This window comes from Theropithecus gelada, chromosome 7a (genome assembly GCF_003255815.1).
Source record: "Theropithecus gelada isolate Dixy chromosome 7a, Tgel_1.0, whole genome shotgun sequence".
Classification (NCBI taxonomy): domain Eukaryota; kingdom Metazoa; phylum Chordata; class Mammalia; order Primates; family Cercopithecidae; genus Theropithecus; species Theropithecus gelada.
The window spans coordinates 43,350,879-43,375,798 of NC_037674.1; the positions used below are offsets into that span (position 1 = coordinate 43,350,879).

Sequence of the window (24,920 nt, forward strand, 5' to 3'; positions counted from 1 at the left end):
TTCTCATTGATGATTTCTGTGTTTGGAATATCCAGCTTATCTGCCTGCTTTCAAGGTCACTGAATATACTTATTGGCACACTTACTCTGTAAGTGAACTAGCAGCAGCTGTGGTTGGAATTGGACCTCTTCCTGCCTTGTCTCCTCCACCAGCTCTTTGAGTGTGCAGGTACACACACACACACACACACACACACACACACACACATTTTCTGCTACTTGCCTTTTTTTATGCCTGAGTACCTTGCTGACAAGTGCTAATAACAAAATACCCAGAGAGAGTCCAGTTGAAGTTAACATACATTAAGCATTCTGAACTTGTCCTTTTGCTCATAGATTGTGCATAATTAATAATTAATCAGTTTCAGTTGTAATGGGTTGACCTCCTTGAACTGTTCATTATTCACAAGGCAAAGGCATCGCTCAAACTTTTTCCTATTGTCCTTCGCTGTTCTTTAGCGTGCTGCATGCTTGCGTTCCAGTTGTTTAGCAAAAGGGGCTGACCAGGTAGTTACTGAAACCTCGGAGACTTGGAGACTGTCCTCCTTGATGACCAGAATTGCTTACTAAAATGGTTTATGGCAGCTGTTTTTATGTAACAGTTGCCTGCTTGATAACAAGAACCAGCTTGTGTCACTTCAGCAGAACTCTAAAGTTGATTTGAGACTAGACTCTCAGATTGAGGCTTTTGGTTAAGGTTGTGTCCACTGCTTCGTTCTATACCTCTGTGCTTAGAAGTTCAATGGAAAAGCATCTGAAAAAAAAGCCCTTTGGGTGAAGTATGGCACCCAAGGTCTTAAAGAGAGTGACTTTCATTAACAATTTAGAGTCAGTGTCAGCCAGTATTGAGAATTCAGTGTAACTGCTTCTTCAACCCACATTTAAATTTTTGAAATATATTTCTCCATCTTGCCAGAACCCATATTTCATAAAGGGCATTTTTGGGATGTAGCAGCAACTGCTTTACTAGAGTCTCTGAACCCCTCCGATGACTAGGTACTTTCCCTTCCTGTGAGCTACAGTGAAACCGGAGCGCATATTTACTGTATGCCTCCCTCCTGACATGTTTGAATTAGATAACAAAATAGGCAGGTTCTTGGAGATCTTTCACATCCTGATCAAAACTAACTTTGTAATTGTATTTGCTTTAAAAAGAGAAAAGTATACTGTCAAGTCCTGCAGTGCAGAGGACACTCTCAGGTATATTCATTTGCTTTCCTTTGGAGTGTTAACAGCCTTCATACTTGTGTGGAGTTGGAGACTCTCAGAAAGTGCCTTTGCCCAGTGTTTATGTGTGGCATTCTCACCATCCCCCTACCAGTCCGTCTTCTGCATCTCAGAAGATTCTCCCTTGAGGGATGCAGGAGACATGGATTTTAAAACAAAAATAAATATCTGGCATTGTGCGTGTGAGATTAGAATTTCCCCCACATCTTTAATGAGTGATTCTTTCCAGGCACCACTGAGATGAGAATCCACTCGCTGTGGTTCTGCAAAGTCGATTTGGGCTGGCATTTTAGGAAGTGAAATAAATTATTCATGGGTACCACCCAATGTTCCTTAGTTTTATAATATGAGGAACTTAACAGGCTACAATATCAGGTCTTAAATAAAATTAACTACCCATGCAAAATGTCACATTTCCTCATTTTGTTTCTCATCCGTTTTTACATGACTTCTTCATCATGTTGCTAGTCTATAATTCATTAATTTACTTTTGATATCATACTTTGAGAAGAGGCCCACATTAGCATCATGTTTTATACCAGATCTTTATAGAAAGCCAGTCCAGAATTTTAACCATCTTGGTAAATATGGAACCACATTAAGATAGCAGGCTTTTATTTTCCTAAATATTGCATTTTAGAGCAACTACTACTCAGGTACTTTCAGTACTACACCCTTAAAAGAAATCCATGAAACGATGACTTAGAGAAGCTTCCTCACTGATCAGAGTCCATAATTTTTACACCTCAGACTTTGAACTATCTTTTTACTAATGGTTTTTGAGACAGTAAAATGTCATTTCTTGAACTGGGCCTTGTAGAATCTTACAGGCTTGGTGATATATATGGCTTTCCTAAAACAGGCTGCAGCTGAAATTGATATCATGTTTTATTTTTGCTCTTCAAACCGATGGGACTTCTGTGGCCATTTTATATACCTTTATTGAGGACTTGTCATGCTATTTCGTGTCTTGTTTCTTTTGAGTGGACTGTTTCATCAGCCACACATCCACCCCCGTTTTTCATGTCCTCTCTATGTAATGCCTGCATGTAATCCTTTGAACTTGGCAAGATTTTATTTCACTCCCATTTTTCCTTTGTTTTCCTCTTAGCCTTTCTCTACTGATGAGAATTTTAATTTTAGAATTACTAACCATCCCTTCTTCTGCATGAATAGATTAAATTCAAAGAAGACAGATATGCAAAAACCAAGAAACATTTTGTTCATGTTTCTTCTCTTATAGCCTCTTTGGGTTTTTTTGTTATTTGTTTTTTGTTTTGTTTTTTGTTTTGTTTTTTGGCTGCCTTGACCCCCTTAGTTCCTTTGATTTAATTGTATTATCCAGCAGTTTCCAATTGTTTGAATTGGAAACAAAGCCTTAATAAGAGTTCTAGTTAATTTTCTGTCTTGTAATTACCGATCTCATTTTTCTGATAATTGGCCACAGCAATTATATGTATATTTACTAATCACATAGGAGGCTGTGCAATTGTATCTATCTGCCACCATTGATAATGACACGCATATTGCAGAGGTGCTTTTATCATCTTCTTTTTTCCACTACATCAAAGCTATTTCCTCTCGTTCTCAATAATGAATACATGCATGCATTTGACACAGTTGTGTGCTAGAGAAATTGTTTGGCTCCCACCAAATGCTGCATGCTCTGAGTTTCTTGCCTGCAGCGCTGGAAGGTTGTATGTAATGATATATTGCTCATCCAAATGGCCAAAGCACTCCAAAGCACAGTGAGATTAAAATAAGTCATTCCTTTGTTAATTTAAATAGGTGCATGTATCATACTTTGCAGGGCACTTTGTGTAGGGATGTCAGGGAGGAAAAAAGCCGCCGAAAGGTATTTTTAATAGCAAATGAGAATAGATGAGAATGGAGTCATTTGCAGCTGCCTACTTTATGTGGCTCTCTTGTTCCAACTGTAGGTCTAATGAGATGACTGTTAAAGTACTCTGCAGTGTAATTTCATTACATCCTGAGCTGTTACACTATAAACACAGTGGCGCTCTCTGTCATTCTTGGAAAAACTCCTAAATTCTTAAAGCCTTCCTTTGCAAACGGTAATGAGGTTTGCTCTCTGTGTCGTGTGGTGGTGGTGGTCTGTTGCTGTGTGGTTTTCTGCTTTTTTGACTGACTCCCACCTCCATCCCAGTTTTGGTTGGTGGTCAAGTTGGGAGTTTTTCATTGTATCCTTAATTCACTGGCTTTCTCATATGAGGAGGCTGCCTAGACTGGCAAATAGGCTGAAATTCCTTTTCAGGAAACAGCTTTCCCTATAAAAGCCTTTCTATTAAAGTAAAAAAAAAAAAAAAAAAAAAAAATCTGATCCAAATTATTCTATTAGGGGCAAACAGTAAAGGGCAGTTGAATATACAAATAAATGTAAGTAAAAAGGAAAGTGTAAATAAATAGCAAATCCAGTAAAAGAAACAAAGGTCAACACAAGAATAATTTCACAGCTCTTTGTTAATTACAAGACCGTTTGTGTGTTACTTAAATAATCATTAATTTCTCATTTACACTTTCCCTACCTTCTCTCCTACCCTGTGGCTATCATTGTCCTTTTTTCACCTCCCCTCTCTCTCAGCTCTCATGTTTCTCACCATTGTAAAATATGTGTGGGTTAAAATTTGGCATTTTTACCTAAATGTGTGGAATAGGGTAAAGACAGTCTTTTTAATTGAGTGAGGCCTTATTTTCATTGTATTCATCTTTACACTGCTCCTTCACATGGGTGGATGGGGAATATAAAGAAAGAGAAGGAACTGTTGTGACTTTTGGTGACATGTTTTTCCTCCATCCCAGGATTCGCCCGTCCTTCCAGTTGGAGAGTTCTCGGAGCCGTTTGTACATTTCATCACTCAGTGGTGAGCCCGTTTACAAACATGCCATGCCCTCAATGTAAATGATACATGCCATTAACTCGGCAGCTCCGTGAGACCTTATGGCTCTCCCTGCTTCCTTTTGGAGACAGGAGGGACTTGGGGGCCTTGGGCAGATGGGGCGGCAAAGCTGAAGAAATTGTTCAAATTATGTAAACGTTATTTACACAAAGGGTCATAAGCATACTTCAGAACCTTTTTCCTGATTTAATAAACTGCTGAAAGTCAAGATACTTCTTTAAGCACAGATACTGTTGCCATCCTTTTTTAAAAAAAAGAAATACACAATTTTATAGCCCCTATTGAACAGACATACAAAGCTTATTTTTATTAATGTAACCTCAAGTTACCCATAAAACTGTCTGTCACTTAGTGGAAGCAGCATAGTTTATTAATTCATCGGATTTTCAGTAAATAACTTTTATCTTTGGTTGTATTTTAAATACAATACTGGGGTCCCATTTCATGAAATTTGACATTTAGAAGACTATGAAAACAGTTCAGCCCACTTTAACCCTTAAAGAACTGAGAAGAGCCACAGGGGCCCTCAGAGCCTCTAGGCAACTCCTTGTCATTTTATACCTGGAGAAACAAGCATTTTATTGCCAAGGAGATTCTTTGCCAGCCTTCTGCCTTTTTCCTCCTAGCAGACCACATCTTTCTTTTATTACCCCTTCACCATCATTTCCCTCTTCCCTCGTCCTGCAGGACTGATATGACCTTGGGAGGCCAAGGTATTCCCCTGCCCTCTCCCTCACTCCAGCACAGAGAAATTTCCCAGGAGAGAGGAGGAATTCAGGAACATAGGAATCATCGTCCTCAAAGCAGGAGACAAAACCAACCGCAACTCCTTCTTAACTACGTTGGTCTTCTTTCCCTCCTTCACCAAAGTCCTCATTCTCCCAGAGTCATGTCCACTGCTGGAAAATGAATGGGCAGACCCCACCGAAAGAAACCCTTGTTTCTGTGGTGTGGCAAAGTAATGCTATCAGGATTCTTGCTAACCAAAATCATTGTGCGCCATCCCCTTCCCCTCCCACCATGATCCGTCTGATGATTACGCTAAAGGGAAACCAAGAAATATTCCTTAATATAAATGTCAAGCTTTATCACCTTTTTGACTAAGTGTAACATGTTACCTCTTAATAAAAATGTCTCATACAGTTTATATTCCATAGAAAATATATGTGGGGAAGAAATTTTTCTCCCCAATTAAAAAAAATTTTATTAACACTGTTTCTATTTATTTAAAATACTTATATAATATAGTGTAGCTTTTAAAGACTATTTTTACTCTGAAAACATTGTATTTCCAAAGCATGCCATGTTGGGAAAAAAGCATACATATTGATTAAACACTGGAATCCTGAGCTGTTTTAAAGCTCCTTAATGATGTTAGAACCGTTACCCAGAAATATATATCCCTCTTAATTTCCTTTACATGGAATTCCTAAAACACATGGTAATGTGTACCTTGTGTTTTACACATGGTAATGCCTCATTTTGAAATGCAAAAATTGAAACACAAACCATGCGATTCCTCTACTGCCTGGAGCGCCTGGTTTGGGCATCACCCTCTCTGCTCTGGAGGAGATGTTGGATCTGTGACAGGATCGCAGCGCTAATCTTATCTCGCTGTGTGGTCTGAGACCAACCTGGGGGTGGGGCTGGTCTGAGCAGCAGGGAGAAAAGTGGATAAGGCTTCACCTCCCTCCTGTCCAAAAAATTAATCAGCTATTATTTAAAAGTTTTATGGAGACAGAGGGAGGGATAACCTGTATTCAAATTTCCACAGATGTCAAGCCGAAACAGAAATGATAGTGGGTAATAGCCTTGTTTTCCCAAGAGATACAGCTACTTTGGAATGTCAGATTAGGACTGTTACCAACTCCACTGGCGAGACAGCTTGAATTAGTTGCTAATGGATGCAGTATTTGAGAGGTGCATATGGTTATTTATAGGGAAGGCAAATGTCCTCGATGTTATTAATGGTTCATAACTCCGATTCTTGTTTACCAAATGATCATTAAATCTGTTTTTAAAAAGGTATTGTCAGCAAATGCAGAGATTATGTGAAGAGTTTTCTTCTTGCTTGTTAGAAGAATGCCTTATATAAAGAAAAAAGCATCTGTGTGATTTTTCCAAGTGATAGAAGCAGCAATCTCTTTTCATGACTTTATCCCATGGACACTCTGAGTTTAGAACAGATACAGTCATCAAGTAGGCAGCTGCCCAGTCACCTTCATCCCATGTGTGAGTGCTTCATCACATAGCTAAGTACATGTTACAGCTACTAATTATATCTAATGCATGGAAAACAAATATTTTGTATGAAGAATGTGATTCTTTAAGCAGCTTAAACAAATTTAGCTGTCCCACAGTGGTTTAATGAATTATCAACTTGCCTTGTTGCCAAAACAAATGCAAGTCAAGATAATCTACAGCAAGCCACTTGTAATTTTGTAGCATTATCTAGATTCCTGACCTGTTTTATATACTTCTTGTCATTTGGAGTAATAGTGAAAGAATGAGATGTATTCTCATTTGACTCTACAGTCATGTTTCTTTCCTTACTGTCTTATCCCAATTACCAAAAAAAAAAAAAGGTTATTCCGTAAATTTAAGTTTGAAATAAATTGATAATTGAGTCAATAAGAGAATATTGCTGCTTTTTTCACATTAACTTCAAAAGTAGAATTAGGATACATTTAGTTTAAATTCATTCTTTATTGTGTTGCAAAATATTTTTTAAGTGAAAAAGTAAGAAAAAAACTTTTTGTTTCTTACTCATAATGTCCCCCAGAAATGTGATTAAGTAAAGACAAAAATAAAAGAAAGGGAATATATGCTAATACTTTGGCCGAGAATTGAACATGATGAATTTGAAAACATTCAAATTCCAGTACAAATAGCCATGGGTAGAAATTACAGCAAAAATATACAAATGACACAGATAATATGAGCAGTTTTTTTCTCTCCACTATAGTATGCGAAAACAGCCAAAAGAAAGGCCAGCACCTGAAGAATTGATGGTAAGTGTATTTTTTTAGTTACATTAGAATTCTCAGTTATATATTTATGTTTAACATTCTGTGTAAAAGTCCAGAATGGAATTTAAAACAGCCATAGGCTCTGAAAAGGCAACATTATTTACTTCATTTGGGTAGATGTTTTTGAAGCTCATATCCTCAGATAATAGTTTTTACTTTTTAAAAACCCACCACCTTTTTGAAAGTTAATGCAGAACTCTTTTCATTTGCCTCATCAAGGGTCACAAACTTAATGTAGGTTACTCTTTATCCTCATTTGCTATTGAACCTTTTAGAATTCAGAGGATTGGTAACAGAAGATCATCAGTGCAATAAGTTTTTAGTGCAATTCTGCAAAAAATTTCTGAATGTGGCATGGAGTCCTCTTAGATTCATGTAGAATGAAATCAGACTGGCTGCAAAAGATCAAGTTAATGTGAATCTTTGGTCTTTCCTCAGAAAGAGACAGCTACAAGGCTGCCAGTGCTGTGTTCTCAGCTCCAAGGCAGCTTTCTTTGATTGCAAATGACAGTTTTTAGTCAAGCAGGGAGAGGAACAGAGATGCTCCTAACAATTCCCAAATGGTCATTTATTTAGTGCAGATTGTTGATTTGACAATGCACAAGCTGTTAGAATAACGTTAGGATCGAGCATTAGTAAATAATAATTATAGTCTGTTCTGTCTAATGTTTTGCATACCATTCCCTGCCTTTAGATTTCTACAGTCAGAGCAAATTCCTACCAATTTTCTTTCACTTTCTTTAAATAATACACATTTTACAGATACCAGTTCAGAGGTTTTCATCCTTTGTATTCCAACCTAATAAACAGTTTCAGTGCCCCAACTTCTGTATAATATGGATTTCATCCTTGAATGTAAAATAACAATACGTTTCCTTTTTGCATCATGAATGCTTTTCAGGAAGGTACTTTCCTCCTTTGTGTTCCCTAGAGCAAAATCTCAGTTTTCAGGGTAGTTTCAAGTTAAAGATCACCCCTAAAAACCTCTGCAATTTATAACTCTGCAGGTTTCATATCTAGAATAAACTGGTCTCTTTTTTTGGTCTCTTTGATGGTTGGAAAATTCTTGCAGTTAGTCACATTTGAGAAAGCTTGGAACAGGTTCTAGAGATGGAGACCCATTTACCTTGTGTATTATTGTGCTATGGCTGGATAGCTCAGCTATTAAAACAAAGGAATAACATTTCATAAAACAGATATTTGTTTGTAAATGCATGTTTCAATGCTGCAATGAGTTGGCCACTTATAAATAAAACATCTGCAGATCACACATATACCCATAAATGTATATGGATGTATATATTGGTAAGGAACACCACTCCAGGGTGGCACATCATAAAGACAAGGCTAAAGGGTGAGTACTTTCAGTGCCTTGAAAGCAAGTGCTATGTGTGTGTGTGTGTGTGTGTGTGTGTGTGTGTGTGTGAGAGAGAGAGAACATAGGTATTTAGATATATCTCTTTACAACTCTACACCCTGTTGTGTGCTGTCCCACATTTTTAATTAATAAATATCAATAAATCAATAAAATACAATGAAAAATGTAGTCACAGGAAGCACCATTCCATACTTAATTTAACATTATTTCTAGTACTGCTCACTGTTTGATTTTAAATGAATGCATTCCCAGAGGTATAGCAGTGGTGAGGCACCACTGCTTTGGCAGGGCTCAGTGAGGAGGCAAGGAACAATAGACTATATGTGAAGCTGCTGTGGTCAGAGAGTGAGCCCTGCCTGGACTTTGGGCAAAAACTGGGCCCAATAGGGGATGGGAAAGAAAGTGGGTTTTCTTTTGTCTTAAGGAACCTGAGCCACATCCTGGGGCCCAATCTTAAGGAACCAGCCTCTTTATTCCTTCCAGCATATTAATGGCTTTAATTTTTCCTTTTCTCCCCCGCCTACAACCTATTTGATGGTGCTCCCATCTGGAAGCCGAGAGCCTCCTCTGGAATGCATGAACTGTAGAGCCCATTTGTCACTCTGGGTGGGGGCCTGTGCCTTTCACAAAAAGAGCAGTTTATCTCCCAAGCACGGTTACTCCAGCCAGCAGGGTACCAGCATGGGCTGCATGGGCCGCTTCAGATGTGAGGTCTGCAGGATTGTCAAGGTTTCCCTGTAGGCCTCCATTTCCAAATCAAAGAAAGAAAATTAGAGATGGGCAGCTGGAAATACTGGAAGTTATAAATTCACTATTTGGGAACTCTTATATGAACTCCAGATGTGACCTTGACCAGCGAACACAGCAAATCCCAGCCTAAGTAAATCAGAATATAGGACTGGTGGGCCAGATCACCCTTACTCCTGGGTCTAGGCAATGCAGAGTGGACACTTAGGTGGTAGGGTCACTGTTTATACCAGAATAGCCCTTATCGAGTCATAAAATCATCATCTTGGCAGTTTTTGACCATGTGAGTCTTAAAGATGAGTGTAAAACTCAAGGTTGGAATTTGGAGACCATTTAAATCTCGTTGTTAGAACTCATTTAGTTGTTTAGTTATTTTATGCCCTCCACTTGGTGTGGTTGTTCTTACGATAGTTTTCGGTTTTTATATCCTAAGTGAAAGTATTTTAAAGTTGGACCAAGAAACTCATTTAATGCCCACATTTTGAGGAGGCCAGGATACATTTGGGCTGCTGTGGTTTTCTGGCATGTAGCCATTAAGCTACGTCAGAAGTTCTCTCAAAAGTTTTATCATCAGCATCTACAGCATCCTAAGAGATCTCAGAACCCAGTAAATAATTGAATTTGGTAGTTGATAGACCACTGTGCACAGTCTTGTTCTAGATTCAGCAGAAGATATAAAGTAGAGGAAGCCACACAGATAGTGTTTTCGGGCTATAGTAAGTATACAGATAACTAGAATGAAGTAACTATTATAAAAGAACTGCAGAGTTCTGTGGAGATCCATTTGGGGAAATGAGGAAAAACTGGGTAGAGAAGGTAGCATTTGAAAGGGGCCTTTGGAGGATGAAGTGAATTTTAATAGCTTTGAAGGGGCCATTCCAGGCAAAGGAAACAGGATGGGCAAAGCATAAGTATATCTCGGTCTCAGACATTTTCAGAGCAATGTGAAGCCTCTAGTGCCTGCTGGAACAGAAACCCCTTCGACATTGACCTGGTGGAGTTCAAATAGGCAACATATTCACCACCAGCTGGGCAATCTCAAGACATTCCACTTCTGTAGAAGGAACCCTGGAAACAGCACACCCATCCACATAGATCTTTTTTCTTGAGTGAATTATCTTGAATGGACTGCCATTCATGTATAGGGAGGTCCCTCATCTTTGAAAAGTTGTGTCCCTCATCTTTGAAAACCCTGCTTTAAAGGTAAAGTAAGCATGTAGGCAGCCAAGAACATTCAGCATGCCGACACCGGGCAGGTAGAACCCCACCCCCACCTCCACCTCCACCTCCAATTCTTTTCCTGTGATAATGATTCCATTGTTAAAGAATCTGCTTTTAAATCACACTGCTGCAACTCACAGGAAAGACCTGTGTCAGTGCTGCCCCAGCTCTGTGAACTGGGACCAATAAACTTAGGGACAAATTTTCAGACAGTGGAGACCCTGAGGAGGTAGCAGACAGAATGCTCAGCAGGCTTCAGACAATGCAGGGATTCCATGGCTTATGTGGGAAAAAGCCAGCCCCTTGCCAGTCGGAAAGGATTGGTAGGACTGCAGCAAGAAGGGAGAGAGCAATAGTGCAAAGATGGTAGAGAAATTTCCCTTAATTGTCAATAATCAAAATGAAGGATCCTAAAACATAAAAATCAGACCCTTAAACTCAGGAACAAAGACAGCCTAAGATGAGAGCATTAAGATGGGCATTCAGGTTGGTTTTGCTATTCAACTTCTGTGTTTAAATATTTTGAAATAAAAGGGATATGTGAGACATTACTGTATACACGATTTGCTTCTCTAAACCACAAGGAATTCCTTCTGAGGAATTAATCTTCCTTCAGAATTACTTGGTAGCTAAGGTCAGGATGTGACTTAGCAGGGAGAACCTCCACCATATCCCTTCACTGTGTAACCTCAGCCAACTCCCCATCCCCTCTCCACTTCAGTTTATATGCAAAACCGAGGGGGCAGCCCTTGACCAATGGTCTGTGACTTTAGGAAGTCAGAGCCCCAGAAATTACATCCAAAGTTATCTATGCATGTGGAGATGTGCCTTTTCATCCAAAAAGAGGAATTCATGACTGTTTCATTTTTCAAAGGGGACCCTGACCCTCAATGATTGTTAAGCTCCTTTGCTTCTGTCCTTGAGAGTTACTTGGCCAGGAGCTAACTGTAGGGAGGGAGGTGTTCACTCCGCAGGAAAGTGCCTGCTTGGGGGTGGGAGTGGGGTGCTTTCTGTGGGGTTCAGCAGGGCTTTGCACCAGCGTCAGGCAGCCCTTTAACCTCCCTGCCTAGCCTGTCTGTGGGCCTTAACTTGAGCAGGGAAGGTGTGGGCTGTGGGCACCCACACAGTTACAATTTGGGCTCAGAGTACGGTAGATCTTTCTATGCATTTAGAGTGTTTCCAGAAGCTTTCCGTGTCTAAGCTCTATTTAATGGAATCTATGCATAGTAAGTAATCAGGTCAGAAGAAGCAGCATCCCGGTTTGAGATCAATCGCTGGCTAATACTTTATCTAGGCCACTTTATTATCTCATGCTGATCTGATTCCCATTCTCCCCCTCCTTTGTAGCATGCACTTCGGCTGTGGTAAAAGTACGTATCACATACATATTAAAAACATATACCCATTCTATCTGTATGTAAATGTGTGAGGCACAGCTGGATATTGCAGAGGAGTTTGATTTACTAATAGTTATTATCTGTTCTAGCTGTTCAGTGGCAGAGAGAATTTCAGAGAAACAAGCTGGCGAAGAAATTGTCTTTATGCTATTACTATACTGCTTTAGTAATTGTTTAAAAACATGGGTTTTCTCCTTAGGTTCTAGTAATGCCTGTTATTTTGTGCATTTCCTTGTACATTCCAGAGTAGGGCATCCTTTAAAGGCATTTAGCATTTCCTCAGGTTTGGTTTTCAATCCAGGCACCTAAAAAGAAACACAGGATGCAGTTTGCAATTGAAATTTGACATTTTGCTTAGAAAGCAAGTAAATAGTGGCATTGGAAATACACCAAGCTGGCATGGGTCCAGAAGGCGGGGTATCAGTTAAAATCAGAATAGTACTTTTGGATTTTTTTCCTTCATGTCATCCTAGCAGCTGCAAACTTGAAGACATCTCATTTCTCAGCTAAGGCTTTATGTATAAGAGGTGGTAATGTTTTGGGGCTAATAAACACCCAACTGCTCTAGAAAAATCTGTTTAAACATTTAATTACTTGCTAAGAGATGTTAACTTAACTCCTCTAAATTAAATTGTCACTGGTAGCTTTTCTGCTTTTCCAAACCTGATTGTAATTACATTTTCAGATAGTATGGATGGTTGTTCTCTCAATTAATCAAGGTATATGATAAATTGCACATCTGCATGGTCCTTTTAAAAATCCGGGTAACCATGATATTAGATTTTTGTCTGTCCAGCACTCAAATTCCAGTGTGACTTTGGGCTTCACACCAAATGGCTTTGTTTCTTTATTAGACCCAAATCTTCTGACCGCTATAAAAGACAAAATGCACTGGACAATTAAGAAGGTGATTTTATTTAGGCTATTGAAGTGTAGGGAGAGTGTTTATTACTGAGAAATGGCTCAAAGAAAAGGGAGGGTTCTGAGGTCTTATGAAGGCAGGTAAACAAGGGGGTCACCAGCAAGTCTTAGGGAAGTCATGAGGAAAGATGGAAAAGGATCTTACCTCTGTGAGAGCAGCATGATCCTTTGTGGTTAGCAGAAGGGTAGGGGGATTTCTTATCTGTTACTGCTTACTAGAAACATGGGGCTCAGATCAATTCGAAATAATCACCACATTCTACTAAATGTGCCAAAGATAAGTTTTGGTTTATTTTGATCCGGGGCTTACCTGTGCCCTGAGCACAAATATGAAGAAAGGTGCATTTCCATAGCCCCCTTAGAAAGTGCTCATCCACCCTGTGCTTGCAAAAATCTAAGCTTTTTAAAATACTAATGATGGTTAATAAATTGTGAACTTGAATGTAGTTCACTACAGATGGCTATTACCTGTGTCATATGGAGTGTGTTTTAAAATGAACCTTTAGGGCCAGACTCCTAATGTGTCTGGCCACTCATTCTTGTAAACATCATTTTGTTTTCAGTTGTTCATTTGGAGGTAGCTCATTAGCTATGCCACCCAGAATTTGCAGTGAGAAATACTGGCTGGGATTGTAACTTCAACTGAATATTTCCATCATGCACAAAAGTCATCACAACAGCAAGGGGGCCCCACGTAGGGTCCAGCTGACAACCATGGGATTTTTTTTTAAGTTCTGAAGGCCATTAAAATCATCTGTTTGTGTCTGCTTATAAAGAGGAACCCACTAGTAAAGAAGTTGATTTTAGCTTTTTAATTGCACATAATTACAACGGCAGAATCACTGTCTGGATACTTGAGATCGCACTAAATCAGACAGCTTTAATTTGAATTTTTGATGACACATTAGCACTTCAGCAAGAACAGAGAGATTATAACCCTAAGAAAACAGGCTTTGTTTTTCCATAGATGTGACCACTTAATCTTTTCACAAGACTTTAGCAGATAAATATGTGTGTGTATGTATATGTCTTTATATACATGCACATAGCAAGCAAGATATAGATAAAGTCTGTCATTCCTTGATCATGGTGATCTGACAGTTTTAATTTCCCAGTTAAGCATAACTTTTTTCCTCCATCAGTCAAGTCAGATCTCTTAGTACAGTGATGACTTGCCTGTTTAAGATTGTAGTTATTTGAACTCATGTCTGTAATGCCTCTTTCGTGTTTTATTGGACTGTCATCTTCCCAGTACCTTGTTTCAAGGCACAGTGAAGCTGTGTAGCCTTCATTAAACACAGGAAGAGTTTGGTTATCTTGGATGCAGTAAAGTGGATCAGTCGGGCTGCTCTTCAGTGCCATGCCAGATTCGCGGCAGCTCGCGGCAGTGGGGAGGCTAAGGGGGGTCTTTAAAGTACGTTACACATTAGTTCCTCATTGGCCATGACTCAGCTCATTAGAAGTTTCTGTTATTTGAGTGGTACCCTCAGCCTAAAAGAACCTCCTCTCCCCTCCCTTGGAAGGTCTTGGTCCTCCTCCCTGCGGCTTTTCCCTACTCTTCGCCTTCACAGTTGTGTGCTCCCTTCTCTGAAGCCCTTCAGCATGTATTGTGTCTAGGTTGGAGCAGCATCTAATTATATCTTCATCTTATGGCCACAAGTTAGTCCATGTAGTACAGCGGCTCTCAACCCTAGCAGCTCATCAGAGTCACCTCAGAGGTTTAAAAGGCAAAACAAAAAAATGCCTGGATCCCAACCCGGATCAAAGAAGCTCTGGCCAGGAAGCAGGTAATTTTTTTTTTTTTTTAACCTTTAAAGCTCTCTAGGTGATTACAAGGACAGCCAGAGGGGAAACTCACTGGTTTAATACCTTTTTTCTTCCACTAGATTGTAAGTTCCTTGAAGGAGGATCATGATCTTATAATTCAGTGCCTATCCTAGTCTGCTGTCATTTAGGCAAAACAGTGTTGGTTGCACATGCTATTCTCTCTAATCCAATCCAGTAAAACACTGTACAGATAAAGTAAACACTGAACAGATAAAGACAAACAAGACATATATCTGGTTCTCCAGGAACTCAGAGTAAAGCTGAAGAAACTAATCCAAGAACAAGCAATCCCTGGACATTACAGTATGCAGTGTAAATTAGGGTGGCCACACTAGAATATGTGGCCAGATAAAAAAGATTTTTGTTTGACTTCATGCTAGGAGAGATCATTGGAGTTAGAAAATTTGGTGCCAAAATAATAAAATTTCTAGGATATTGCAATATTTGAATATTGAATGTTTGAATACAGGGATAATATTCAAAACATTTAACAACCAGTATAGCATGAGGATTACCAATCAGAACCAGCTCCAGGGTTTAGCCATCCCACTCTGGATGTATGGGCAGAGCTAGGAGGTGCTAACCAGCTGGTGATAGGCAGCACGTATGATCTTTGGCATGCATTCTGACCACTTGAGAATTTACCTCAAGCAAGTAACTCCACATCCAGAGGTTATTAGAGAGCCAAAACCTAGAGGAGACCTCCTGGGTAGCACCATCTTTGCCTGTTAGATTGATGACAGGGGACCCGAAGGTTTTTATCTGTCTGCACATCAGATGCATGCCACCCACTCCCCAGCTCTTGGGAATAACGGATTCAGTTGAAAAAGACCAGAGACATTCAGCCGTTTGTGGGAGAAATATAAAAGGATCCTAAAACTAGTCCCTGGGATTTGGGAATTGCTGTTGAAGGTAGCAAAGTTGTTTTCCTGTGAGTACACACCGATAAATAGATGCAGTTCTTATCAATTATTAACCAGTCTAACCAGGAATTTTAAGAGCTGGGGAAAATATTAGAAAGCTCCTATTTACAGTTGTACCAGCTGGATTTGTTTAATGGGTTGTTTGCTTTTTAATTTGTAGCAGTTTTGAGAGAGACCTTTGGGGATTATGAGTCTTGTGATTTCAGATACGGAGTTATTTGAGGGGCAAAATCTGCCTGCAGATAATTTGAGGTTCACTTGGCCATTTAGAGAGTACAGAAAGGCAGTGGAGACGTTTGGGCCTACCGTCCTCTATTTAATTTTCAAGATTAGAATTAAACATTAGGCCTTGGTCTACTGAGAGACATTTGCTGGAGCGTGGACTAGTTTCTTTCCAGTATCCTGGTTTACCGTTTCTCTGTTCTCTTCATATAAATGGTCACTGATTCTGAAGTAGGAGAATAGGTACCATTCATTTATTTGTGCAAAGGTTCCCTTGACACAAATGAAAATGGAATTTTCAAATATAACCCGATTAACTCTTAATTGTTAGCCTGTGTGTGTCTTAGCTTCCTCAGAAGGCTTCTGAATGGCCTGCATCTCTTTCTAAATTTGAGGGGGAGGGGGATTCAATTAATAGCACGACTTTCTAATTGTGGGATTGGTGTGGAGTTGACAAAAATTTGTATAAATAGGGTACATTTTTTCCACTTAAGAGGGCTGTGCTGAAACATTTTTAATTGGATTTTCATGGTGATTGACAGCATTTGATTATGACAGTAACTTTATTTGGCTGGACTGCTTTAGCCTCTTGTTCAGATTTTTCCATCAAAGCTCTTTTTTCTCCTCTGAATCCCCAGTGGAGCAGCAGTCATTGTGGAAGAGCCTTTTAGCACCTTTGTTGTCGCCATCCCTGGTGATGATTGGGCCCAGCTGGTAGTAGATAAGAAAATGTTCCTTTCACAAAGAGGCAGTGTCTCCCGCCTCTGCAGTTTCAATAATTTTAAGAGCCCCCCAAACCTGTTGAGGATTAGAAGTAGCTTTAGATGTGAAATGAGTGTTAAGTATTAGTAATCGGGAGATTAGGGCCCCAGGGACAATGAGAGATAAACAACTGCAATTAAGGCAAATCTGCCGATGTAAACAAAATTTAGCAGAAACAGATGCCCTAACCATTTTGGGGGATTGATTTGAGGGCACCGAGGAATCGATTTTTGTCTTGTTTACACTTTCAAACCCCTGTGATATACTGGAAGGCTAAATATTTCATACAGCCTGATTTTAGTTAATTTTTTTTTCAGCGCCTCACAGTAGGCGCCTCTCTTCTCACAGTGACCAGGCCTGAGTTTATTCAGCATTCACAGGGAGCAGCTAATTGTCTATGAAGGGCCCCCGTGTTTAAATGGGCTTGACAGGAATTTAAATTTTGTTTCAATCAACCCCTGTGCTCACAGCCTGCTCCAGTTTCTAATTTTTAAATTAAACATGACTTTTTTTTTAAGCCACAGCTTTGCCTCTGGAATACTCTTGCTCTAACTCTGGGGAAGGCAGATCGGCAACCCTGGAATGCTGGTTTATGCAGGGCGTGTGGCACCAGCTCTGCATTGGAAAGTCCTTTCTCCAAAACAAGACTTCCTCCCCCCTGTCAGGGAGGTCAGCAGAGCTTTGGCTGGGCGCTGTCTCCTTCCTGCCTTCAGAAATGGCCCCCTTTTCAGCTCTCCTGTGCAGGCAGCAGTGCTGCATCATCTGGAAAGTGGGTTAAGCACCAAAGGAAGGTGTAAGGATGGCTTTTAGGGGACTGGCTGAATTATAACCTCTGCACGTCTGGTGCAGATTTGTATTTCAGAAGCCTTTTCTACTGTTGTGAGACAGGGAGAGAAGCCGATGTGGGAATCACAGATGTGCATTTCAGTCTGCACTCGCCATTTTTATGTCTTAGCGTCCACTCTGTGCCCAGTATCCTGCCTGACGCCAAGGAGGCAGCATGTCAGCCTCAAGTCCTGACCCCCCAGCCATCTCACAGTCCAGTGAGGAAGGTGAGGGTAGACACAACCAAGCACAGGATAGAATGCGAGAATCGCCAGAGACCCTCCCTCACCCTCTCCTCCTACCTTCGCCTACCCGTTCACCTCAGGCCACTCCTGTGGAGTCCTGTGCTCCAAACTCTGGCAGTCCCCAGACGCGTGAGGCGTCCTCATACAGTCATGTCTTTGCTTGTGCTGTCTCCTCACCACCTCTGAGACCCAACTGGCACAACCTCTGTGAAGTTTTCCTAAGTGTGCTTCAGTTGGGTTGAGGACTTCCTTTTGCATGTCACCCTTCACCCTGACTAATACTTCTATTAGTGCACTCCTCGCACTTTGTGGCAGTAACTTGTGGTAACAGTCAATAAAGGAGACCACAATCCCTCGAGGAAGAGATCATGTCTTATCTTTGTATCCTTAGCATCTAGCCCAGTCTCCAGCCTGAGTAGAATGCTCAAATAAATGGTCATTGAATTAAAATGATATGAATTTAACAGGTGAAATGAATTTCCATTAGGGGTGTCTGGGGAGGCTTTGAGAATGGAGTGACAGGTGAGCTGGGACCCATGGACATTTGGGTATTTATGTGAGAATATTTTCTGCACACACGTGTGAAAGGCAGCTTGTGTCATAAGGAAAAGTACCAGAGCCTCTAATAGCCACACTAGCCAGTATTCATACTACAATTTATTTTCTCTAAACAAACTTGAAGAGATTGAAGTAACAATTGCACCTAACTTGGGGCTGAAGATGAATCCAGAAAGGATCCTGTTTTATAATCTTTAGAAAATGGATTTATTATATAAGAGAAAACATTTTAAACAAGTTAGAGCATTCTTTCATCTAAGTTATCTCATTTGACCTTCACATGAATACTATAAGGATTATTCTTACTCCCATTTTATTGATGCATAAACTGGGGCTCAGAGAGGTTAATTTCCTTGCCTAGAGTCACACAACCAGGAAGAACACAGGACTGTCCTACTGCACAACATCAGAGCTATACCCATTGTTGCATAGTAGGCAGAGGATTGTTATTGTGGTTTAGAGAATTTCCACTAAGTCAAACTATTTCTTGCAGTTAGAAAAATAAAGCTAAATACAAATACAGGACCATGCAGAGAAACTTATAGGATTTCAGCAGCCAGAGCCCCGGTAGGTTGCTTTGCTCAACTCCCTCCCTATGGTCACTTCCACCTTGATGCCACAGGCTGCATCCGCAGGGCCATGGTCAAGGCAGAGAGCAGATGGCTGCACACACTCTCCACCCATCCCCAGGTGGCGGGGGGCCTGGTTGAAGCCCGAACCTCAGTAGAGACAAAACACAAAAGAGAAAGTAATTACCAACAGTTTGCCCTGGTCTGTTAATTGGTTATCTGAGGGGAAGCTGCGAGAATTTATGTAATCATTGTTGTTTTGGTTTTGGCAAAAACTGAGGGCAGAGTGTGTCCTGACAGCTGTCTGGTCACAAACCTTTCCACCTTTCCACTTCTGCCATCATGGGTATAGAAATGGGCAGCTTCCAAGAGATGATGTTCCTCGAGTTTGGGAGAAATTACCTTTAACTCAACAAACTTTTTACTGAGCACATTCTATGTGCAGAGGTGTTACAGTTTAGCTAACTCGGAGTATGGGCTGTGCCCCAATGGTAGTTTGTTTGTTGTTGTTTTTTTCCCTGAGACAGGGTCTTACTGTGTCACCTAGGCTGGAGTGAAGTGACACGATCTTGGCTCACCGCAGCCTCAATCTCCCAGGCTCAGGTGATCCTCCTAACTCAGCACCCGCCCTTCCTTGAGTAGCTGGGACTACACATGAACAACACTATGTCTGGCTAATTTTTGTATTTTCAGTAGAGACGGGGTTTCCCCATGTTGCCCAGGCTGATCTCAAACTCCTGACCTCAAGTGATCCGCCTGCCTGGGCCTCTCACAGTGCTGGGATTACAGGTGTGAGCCACTGTACCCGGCCCCAAACTGTTTCTTAAACACAGGAAGATAAGGATTTTGTGGCAGGATATAAATCAAGCCAGTCTGAAAACATTCTGTTTAGTTCAGCTGACATTTTTTTTGGAGCAAAACTTTGTGACCGGGCGCAGTGGCTCAAGCCTGTAATCCCAGCACTTTGGGAGGCCGAGACAGGCGGATCACGAGGTCAGGAGATCGAGACCATCCTGGCTAACACGGTAAAACCCTGTCTCTACTAAAAAAATACAAAAAAACTAACTGGGCGAGGTGGCAGGTGCCTGTAGTCCCAGCTACTTGGAAGGCTGGGGCAGGAGAATGGCGTGAACCCGGGAGGCAGAGCTTGCAGTGAGCTGAGATCCAGCCACTGCACTCCAGCCCGCATGACAGAGCGAGACTCCGTCTCAAAAAAAAAAAAAACTTTGTGAGCGAAGGAAGCTGTGTGCGGTTCACATTGCAGCATGGCTACTTGTCTCATTGCAGGGCAGCAGCAAGCAGTTCACAGGACAACTACTTGAGTGGCACAGCTATAGGGAATACAGAGGGCTATCAGACACTAATCCAGCAAACACAAATCCATCATACATACAAAGTAGTCAAGCCAAACAATCAGGGTCCATCATGAAGGGAGAAGGGAAACAGCGAGGAGAAGACAACCCACAGATGTCTACACCCCAACACAGGTGCTGGAGGCGTGGGGGCAACAGGGGCCCTGGCATGGAGCCATGACCTTGCTCATCCTATGACCTTCATGGAAGGAGTGGAAAGGTAGAAGGGTTTGTGATCTGACAACTGACAGGACGTGTTGTGTGTAAAGCATGGAGAGGCTAAGGATGGTCTTTCAAAGCTTGAAAATCAGTCTATCGTGTGAATGTGAGCCAAGAAGCAACCTGGGAAACTGGAAAGAGATTGAATTGGATATCAGAAAATATAGCTTCAAGTACAGGCACCACCTCTAGGAAATGGGGCCGGCAGCAGCTGTTTACTTAGCCCATCTGAGCCTGAGCTGCTTCATCTGTAAAATGGGGTAATGATACCAACCTCACAGGGGCTTTAGTTGTTGGGTTGTTTCTTTTTTTTTTTTTAACTTATAGAAGATAGAGTTTATGAAAGTGTTTGTAAACTATGAAGTGCGAGACATACGTGGGACATGAGGTCATTCAGCCTCTTTGGGTCATGATTTTCTCATCTGTCTGATGTTCCTGGGTATTTCCAGCTTGTTGCCTCTTGGAAGATACATGTGTTTAGGGAAGCTTAATGTGACTTAGAATACATTATATGTATGTCGAATGTTTGCAGTTGGCGTACACTGAATTGGTAGTCTCTTGGAGCAGTCTCTGTGGTTGAAAATCCAAACAAGATGAAGCACATTCCTTCCCATTCACTGGAAGCTGTAACTTTTCCTGTCTGCCCGTTATTATCGGTAAAACGTAATGAGCATCTTGTTGGACGGAATTATTGTAAACCAGTTAATCAACAAGTATTTGTTGTCCAGGTCTGTGAGGTGCCATGATGGGTTCAGAAAGAATATAAGAAACATCTATGTCCTCAGGAGCAGATTAGACATGCCTGTTGGCAGCATTTAGAGAAGGCAGGATGAGTGCCAAGCTGCTGGCTTGGGTGGTGCAGGAGCTCAGGGAACAGTGGCTGAGGGGCTGTAGTAGTCAGTGAGGATGCCTGGCTCCGGCCTGAGTACAGAATTTGGAAAGTGGTGGTACAACAGAAAGCCAACTTCTCCCCTCCCTCTCCCTTCCTCTCCTAGCTCTCCATCCTGCAGCGTGTTACTGAACGCTCTCCACCTCTGGTTCCTTACCTACAAAAATAGAGTATCGCAAAGTGTGAAATTCAAGTGAGATAAAAATGTTAGACACTTAGCACAGTGTCTGGCATAACATAAGTGTTCAATAAATGGTAACCATTTTTATCGTCATTGTCATTGTCATCATCATCACTGCTAGTAACAAGAGGGAAGACATTACAGGGAGAGAAAATGGCACAGGCTGAGACCGGAGGGAACGAGGACAGTGAAGAACCCACCCTGGCCAAAACAAAAACGACCCTTGGAAATGATGGGGTAAAGTTAGCTGCCTGGGGCCAGTGTGATCTGGAATGGCTGTCCACACCAGAGAGTAGTGGGGCAGTTGGAAGCTCTTGTTGGTTCTTAAGCAGGAAAGTGGCTGGTCCATAACAGACAGATAGGCAGGCAGGGCAGACAACAGGACTGATTCTGCCTGCCCCAGGTGGGCCAGACCCTCTGGCTGAAGCTGATTCATGCATAGGAATGTCCTAACCCTTTGGCTGTTTCTCAGATTTTGCGAAGGTCTCTAGCCAAAAGAATGGGAAACCGAGTTCAGCGCTTGTAGCTGCTTGGCAGCATGTCACTTGTCTCTCTTTCTGCATCTTCTTTTCTGTGTCCTTTCTGTCACTATCAGGGAAAATCATTAGTATGCTAATCTAGCTAGCCATCATTTTAACACTGACCTTTGCTAACCTGCCTTTGCAATTTCAGGAACTATGTTTGACTTCTCTAAAAGTAACCTTAAATTGTAGTCTTGTAAGAATTCCAGAGCTGTATCCTTCACTCCTTCTTCTAATGAGGTTATGACCAAATGCTCATTATAATTGCTTTAGACTCCTTTTAATTTTCAAGCTTATTAATCATAAGAAGAGTTATTTAAAATTGCATAAATTAATCTTAGATTAAAAGCCCATCAAAGCCTCGAAACAATTAAGAATAAGTAGGATTTCCCTGGGGCAGCAAGTTTTATTTTAATATTGTAGTCAGGTGGATATCAGAACCTTGAAGTATGGTAGTGATTAATGTATGCAAAATTTAAATGAGATTTTTTAAATGGCAAATCTAAATCACATATTGACCTAACGGTAGGCCTTAACTGCATTGTCTGTCATATATTTAAACTGTTTACTAATCAACATTTTAATTACAGCATGTGCTGGCAGACCCTAGGACAAATAAAATTTAGCATTTAAAAATGTTACTACAGTCTATTACCCAAAAATAATAAGGCTCTTAATAAAATTGGGAAAAATGGAGGAATGAGAAGACAGTAAACTTTCTTGGCACAGCACCGTCCTAAGGTGTGGAGACTGTTCTGGATGCTTCTCAGCCCCTGCTCTCACCTTGAAATTCTGCTGATCTGAGACAGCTTCCTCTTCATGGAACTGCACATGTGTTGCCTTTGATATTAATTTATATTTAATTAGGGAACTACTCGCTTTATATATTTGAGTCCCTGGTTGCAAGCATTATTTACTTAAACAATGTATAGCTCTGGGGTCCCCAGGACTTCTCCCCGTTTTTTATATGGAGATAAGATGTTTCCAGAAATTTGATTTGGCCTCAGCCAGTCAGCAGCCTTTTGTCCTGCCTTCCCCTCACCTCCTTGAATCATTGCTGGGTTGTGCAGGCTGTCCCCAGGAAGGTGGCCTCAGGCTGTCTTAAGTTTGCAAAGTATTTCTCTATTTTGTAAATACTCTGCTTCATTATTGAAGGTGGATGGGTAAGAGAGTCACCTTGAGCAAGTTACTTCACCCCTGGAAACTTTAGTACCCACTACATGGAAAGGGGGATAATAGTGACCAATTTACTGTTTCTGTTTTTGTGAAAAGGCAAATAAGGTGAAGCACATAAGCACTTAACATAGTAGTTGAAAAATAATAGGTTCATAAGCAATGTTTATTCCTGCCATCATCATCATTTATTTGCTAAAACTAGTTTTTAAATTATGATTAAAAATTTGGCCAGACATAGTGGAACATGCTTATAATTCTAGCTCTTAGGGGACTGAGGCAGGAGGATCACTTTATCCCAGGAGTTCAAGACCCACCTGGGCAACATAGTGAGACCCTGTCTCTACAAAGATTTAAAAATTAGTTGGGCATGGTGGCACTGCCTGTAGTCTCAACTTCTCAGGATGCTGAGGTGAGAGGATCACTTGAGCCCATGAGGTCGAGGATGCAGTGAGCCATGATCATACCACTGCACTCCAGCATGGGTGACAAAGGGAGACCCTGTCTCAAAAAAAAAAAAAAAAATACACAGTACAGAAAGATATACAGTAAGAAGTTAGTCTCCTTCCAATCCTCCATATCCTCCAGCCCCAATCTCTAGAGATAAGTATTGTTAATAGTAGCTTGTGTATCCTTCTAGAATTTTTAATTCTTTTTATTCTGCACCTTGCTTTTTTACTTAGTATGTCATTGAGGTCTTTCCATATGATATAAAGATCAACCTCATTCTTAACGGCTGCATAGTATTCCATACTATGGCTGTATCATATTTATTTATCCAGGACCCTGTCATAGAATATTTTGACCATTTCCAGAATTTTTTTTTTATTAAGACAGTGACCGTGTCTCTATGTATACATCTTTGTATACTGGATATGAGAATGTTAACTCTTCTTCATTTCTTCTGATACGAAATTATCAGATTTTAATCTTTGCCAACCTAATCAGTGGTAAAATGGTATCTAGTTGGCCAGGAGTGGTGGCTCATGCCTGTAATCCCAGCACTTTGGGAGGCTGGGCAGATCACCTGAGGTCAGGAGTTCAAGACCAGCCTGGCCAACATGGTGAAACCCCATCTCTACTAAAAATACAAAAATTAGCCGGCCGTGGTGGGGGCACCCTGTAATCCCAGCTACTCTGGAGACTGAGGCACGAGAATCTCTTAAACCCGGGAGGCAGAGGTTGCAGTCAGCTGAGATCGCGCCATTGCACTCCAGCCTGGGCAACAAGAGTGGAAACTCTGTTTCAAAAAAAAAAAAAGGAACTAGTAGTTGTTTTAATTTACATTTATTAAGTATGAGGATTAACACTTCTTTCATATGTTTATTGGCCACGTGTATTTTTTTCACATTCTTTGCCTGTTTTTCTGTTGAATGTGTTATCTCTTCCTTCATCTTATTGAAGATTGAATTTTCCATCTAGACAGTGAAGGGGGTGGACACACAATTTCCAAGGCCCCTTCCCACTTCTGCAGTCTGTGGTCCAGGCCCAAGTGTCCTTTGGGCAGCTTTTACACTACCAAGGTGCTGTTTGCTGATGACCTTGTCGAGCAACATTGAGGTTGAATAGCCAGTAGCTGGGGGTAAACTACAAGAGAGTCGTTTTCTTTTCCCTTTGTTTAGTTGTGTATCTTTCTTCCAGTCTTAAAAAAGCAGGCTTGGAAATTGCAAGGCAGAGCTGGATTGAACTTCCTTTAAAGCAGCCTGTAAACATCAGGAATATTTATTTTTTCTATTTGTTTTAAGCCTGGGAAGACTGTGTGGTTTTCTCAACACTGTCCTGATGGAGCCCTGACCAGCAAGCGTGCAATGCCCCTA

The 24,920-nt window shown here is 41.0% G+C and overlaps 1 protein-coding gene across 2 annotated transcripts in view; it reads left to right on the forward strand.

Annotated features, from left to right (window-relative positions):
* MAP2K5 (mitogen-activated protein kinase kinase 5) overlaps nt 1–24,920 on the forward strand; it is a 264,174-nt gene that overhangs the window by 222,177 nt on the left and 17,077 nt on the right. For both annotated transcript variants that reach the window (XM_025390594.1, XM_025390595.1), the window contains 2 exons: nt 4,047–4,108; nt 7,110–7,155. In XM_025390594.1, coding sequence (XP_025246379.1) covers nt 4,047–4,108; nt 7,110–7,155 — 108 coding nt within the window. The remainder of the gene's footprint in view (nt 1–4,046; nt 4,109–7,109; nt 7,156–24,920) is intronic.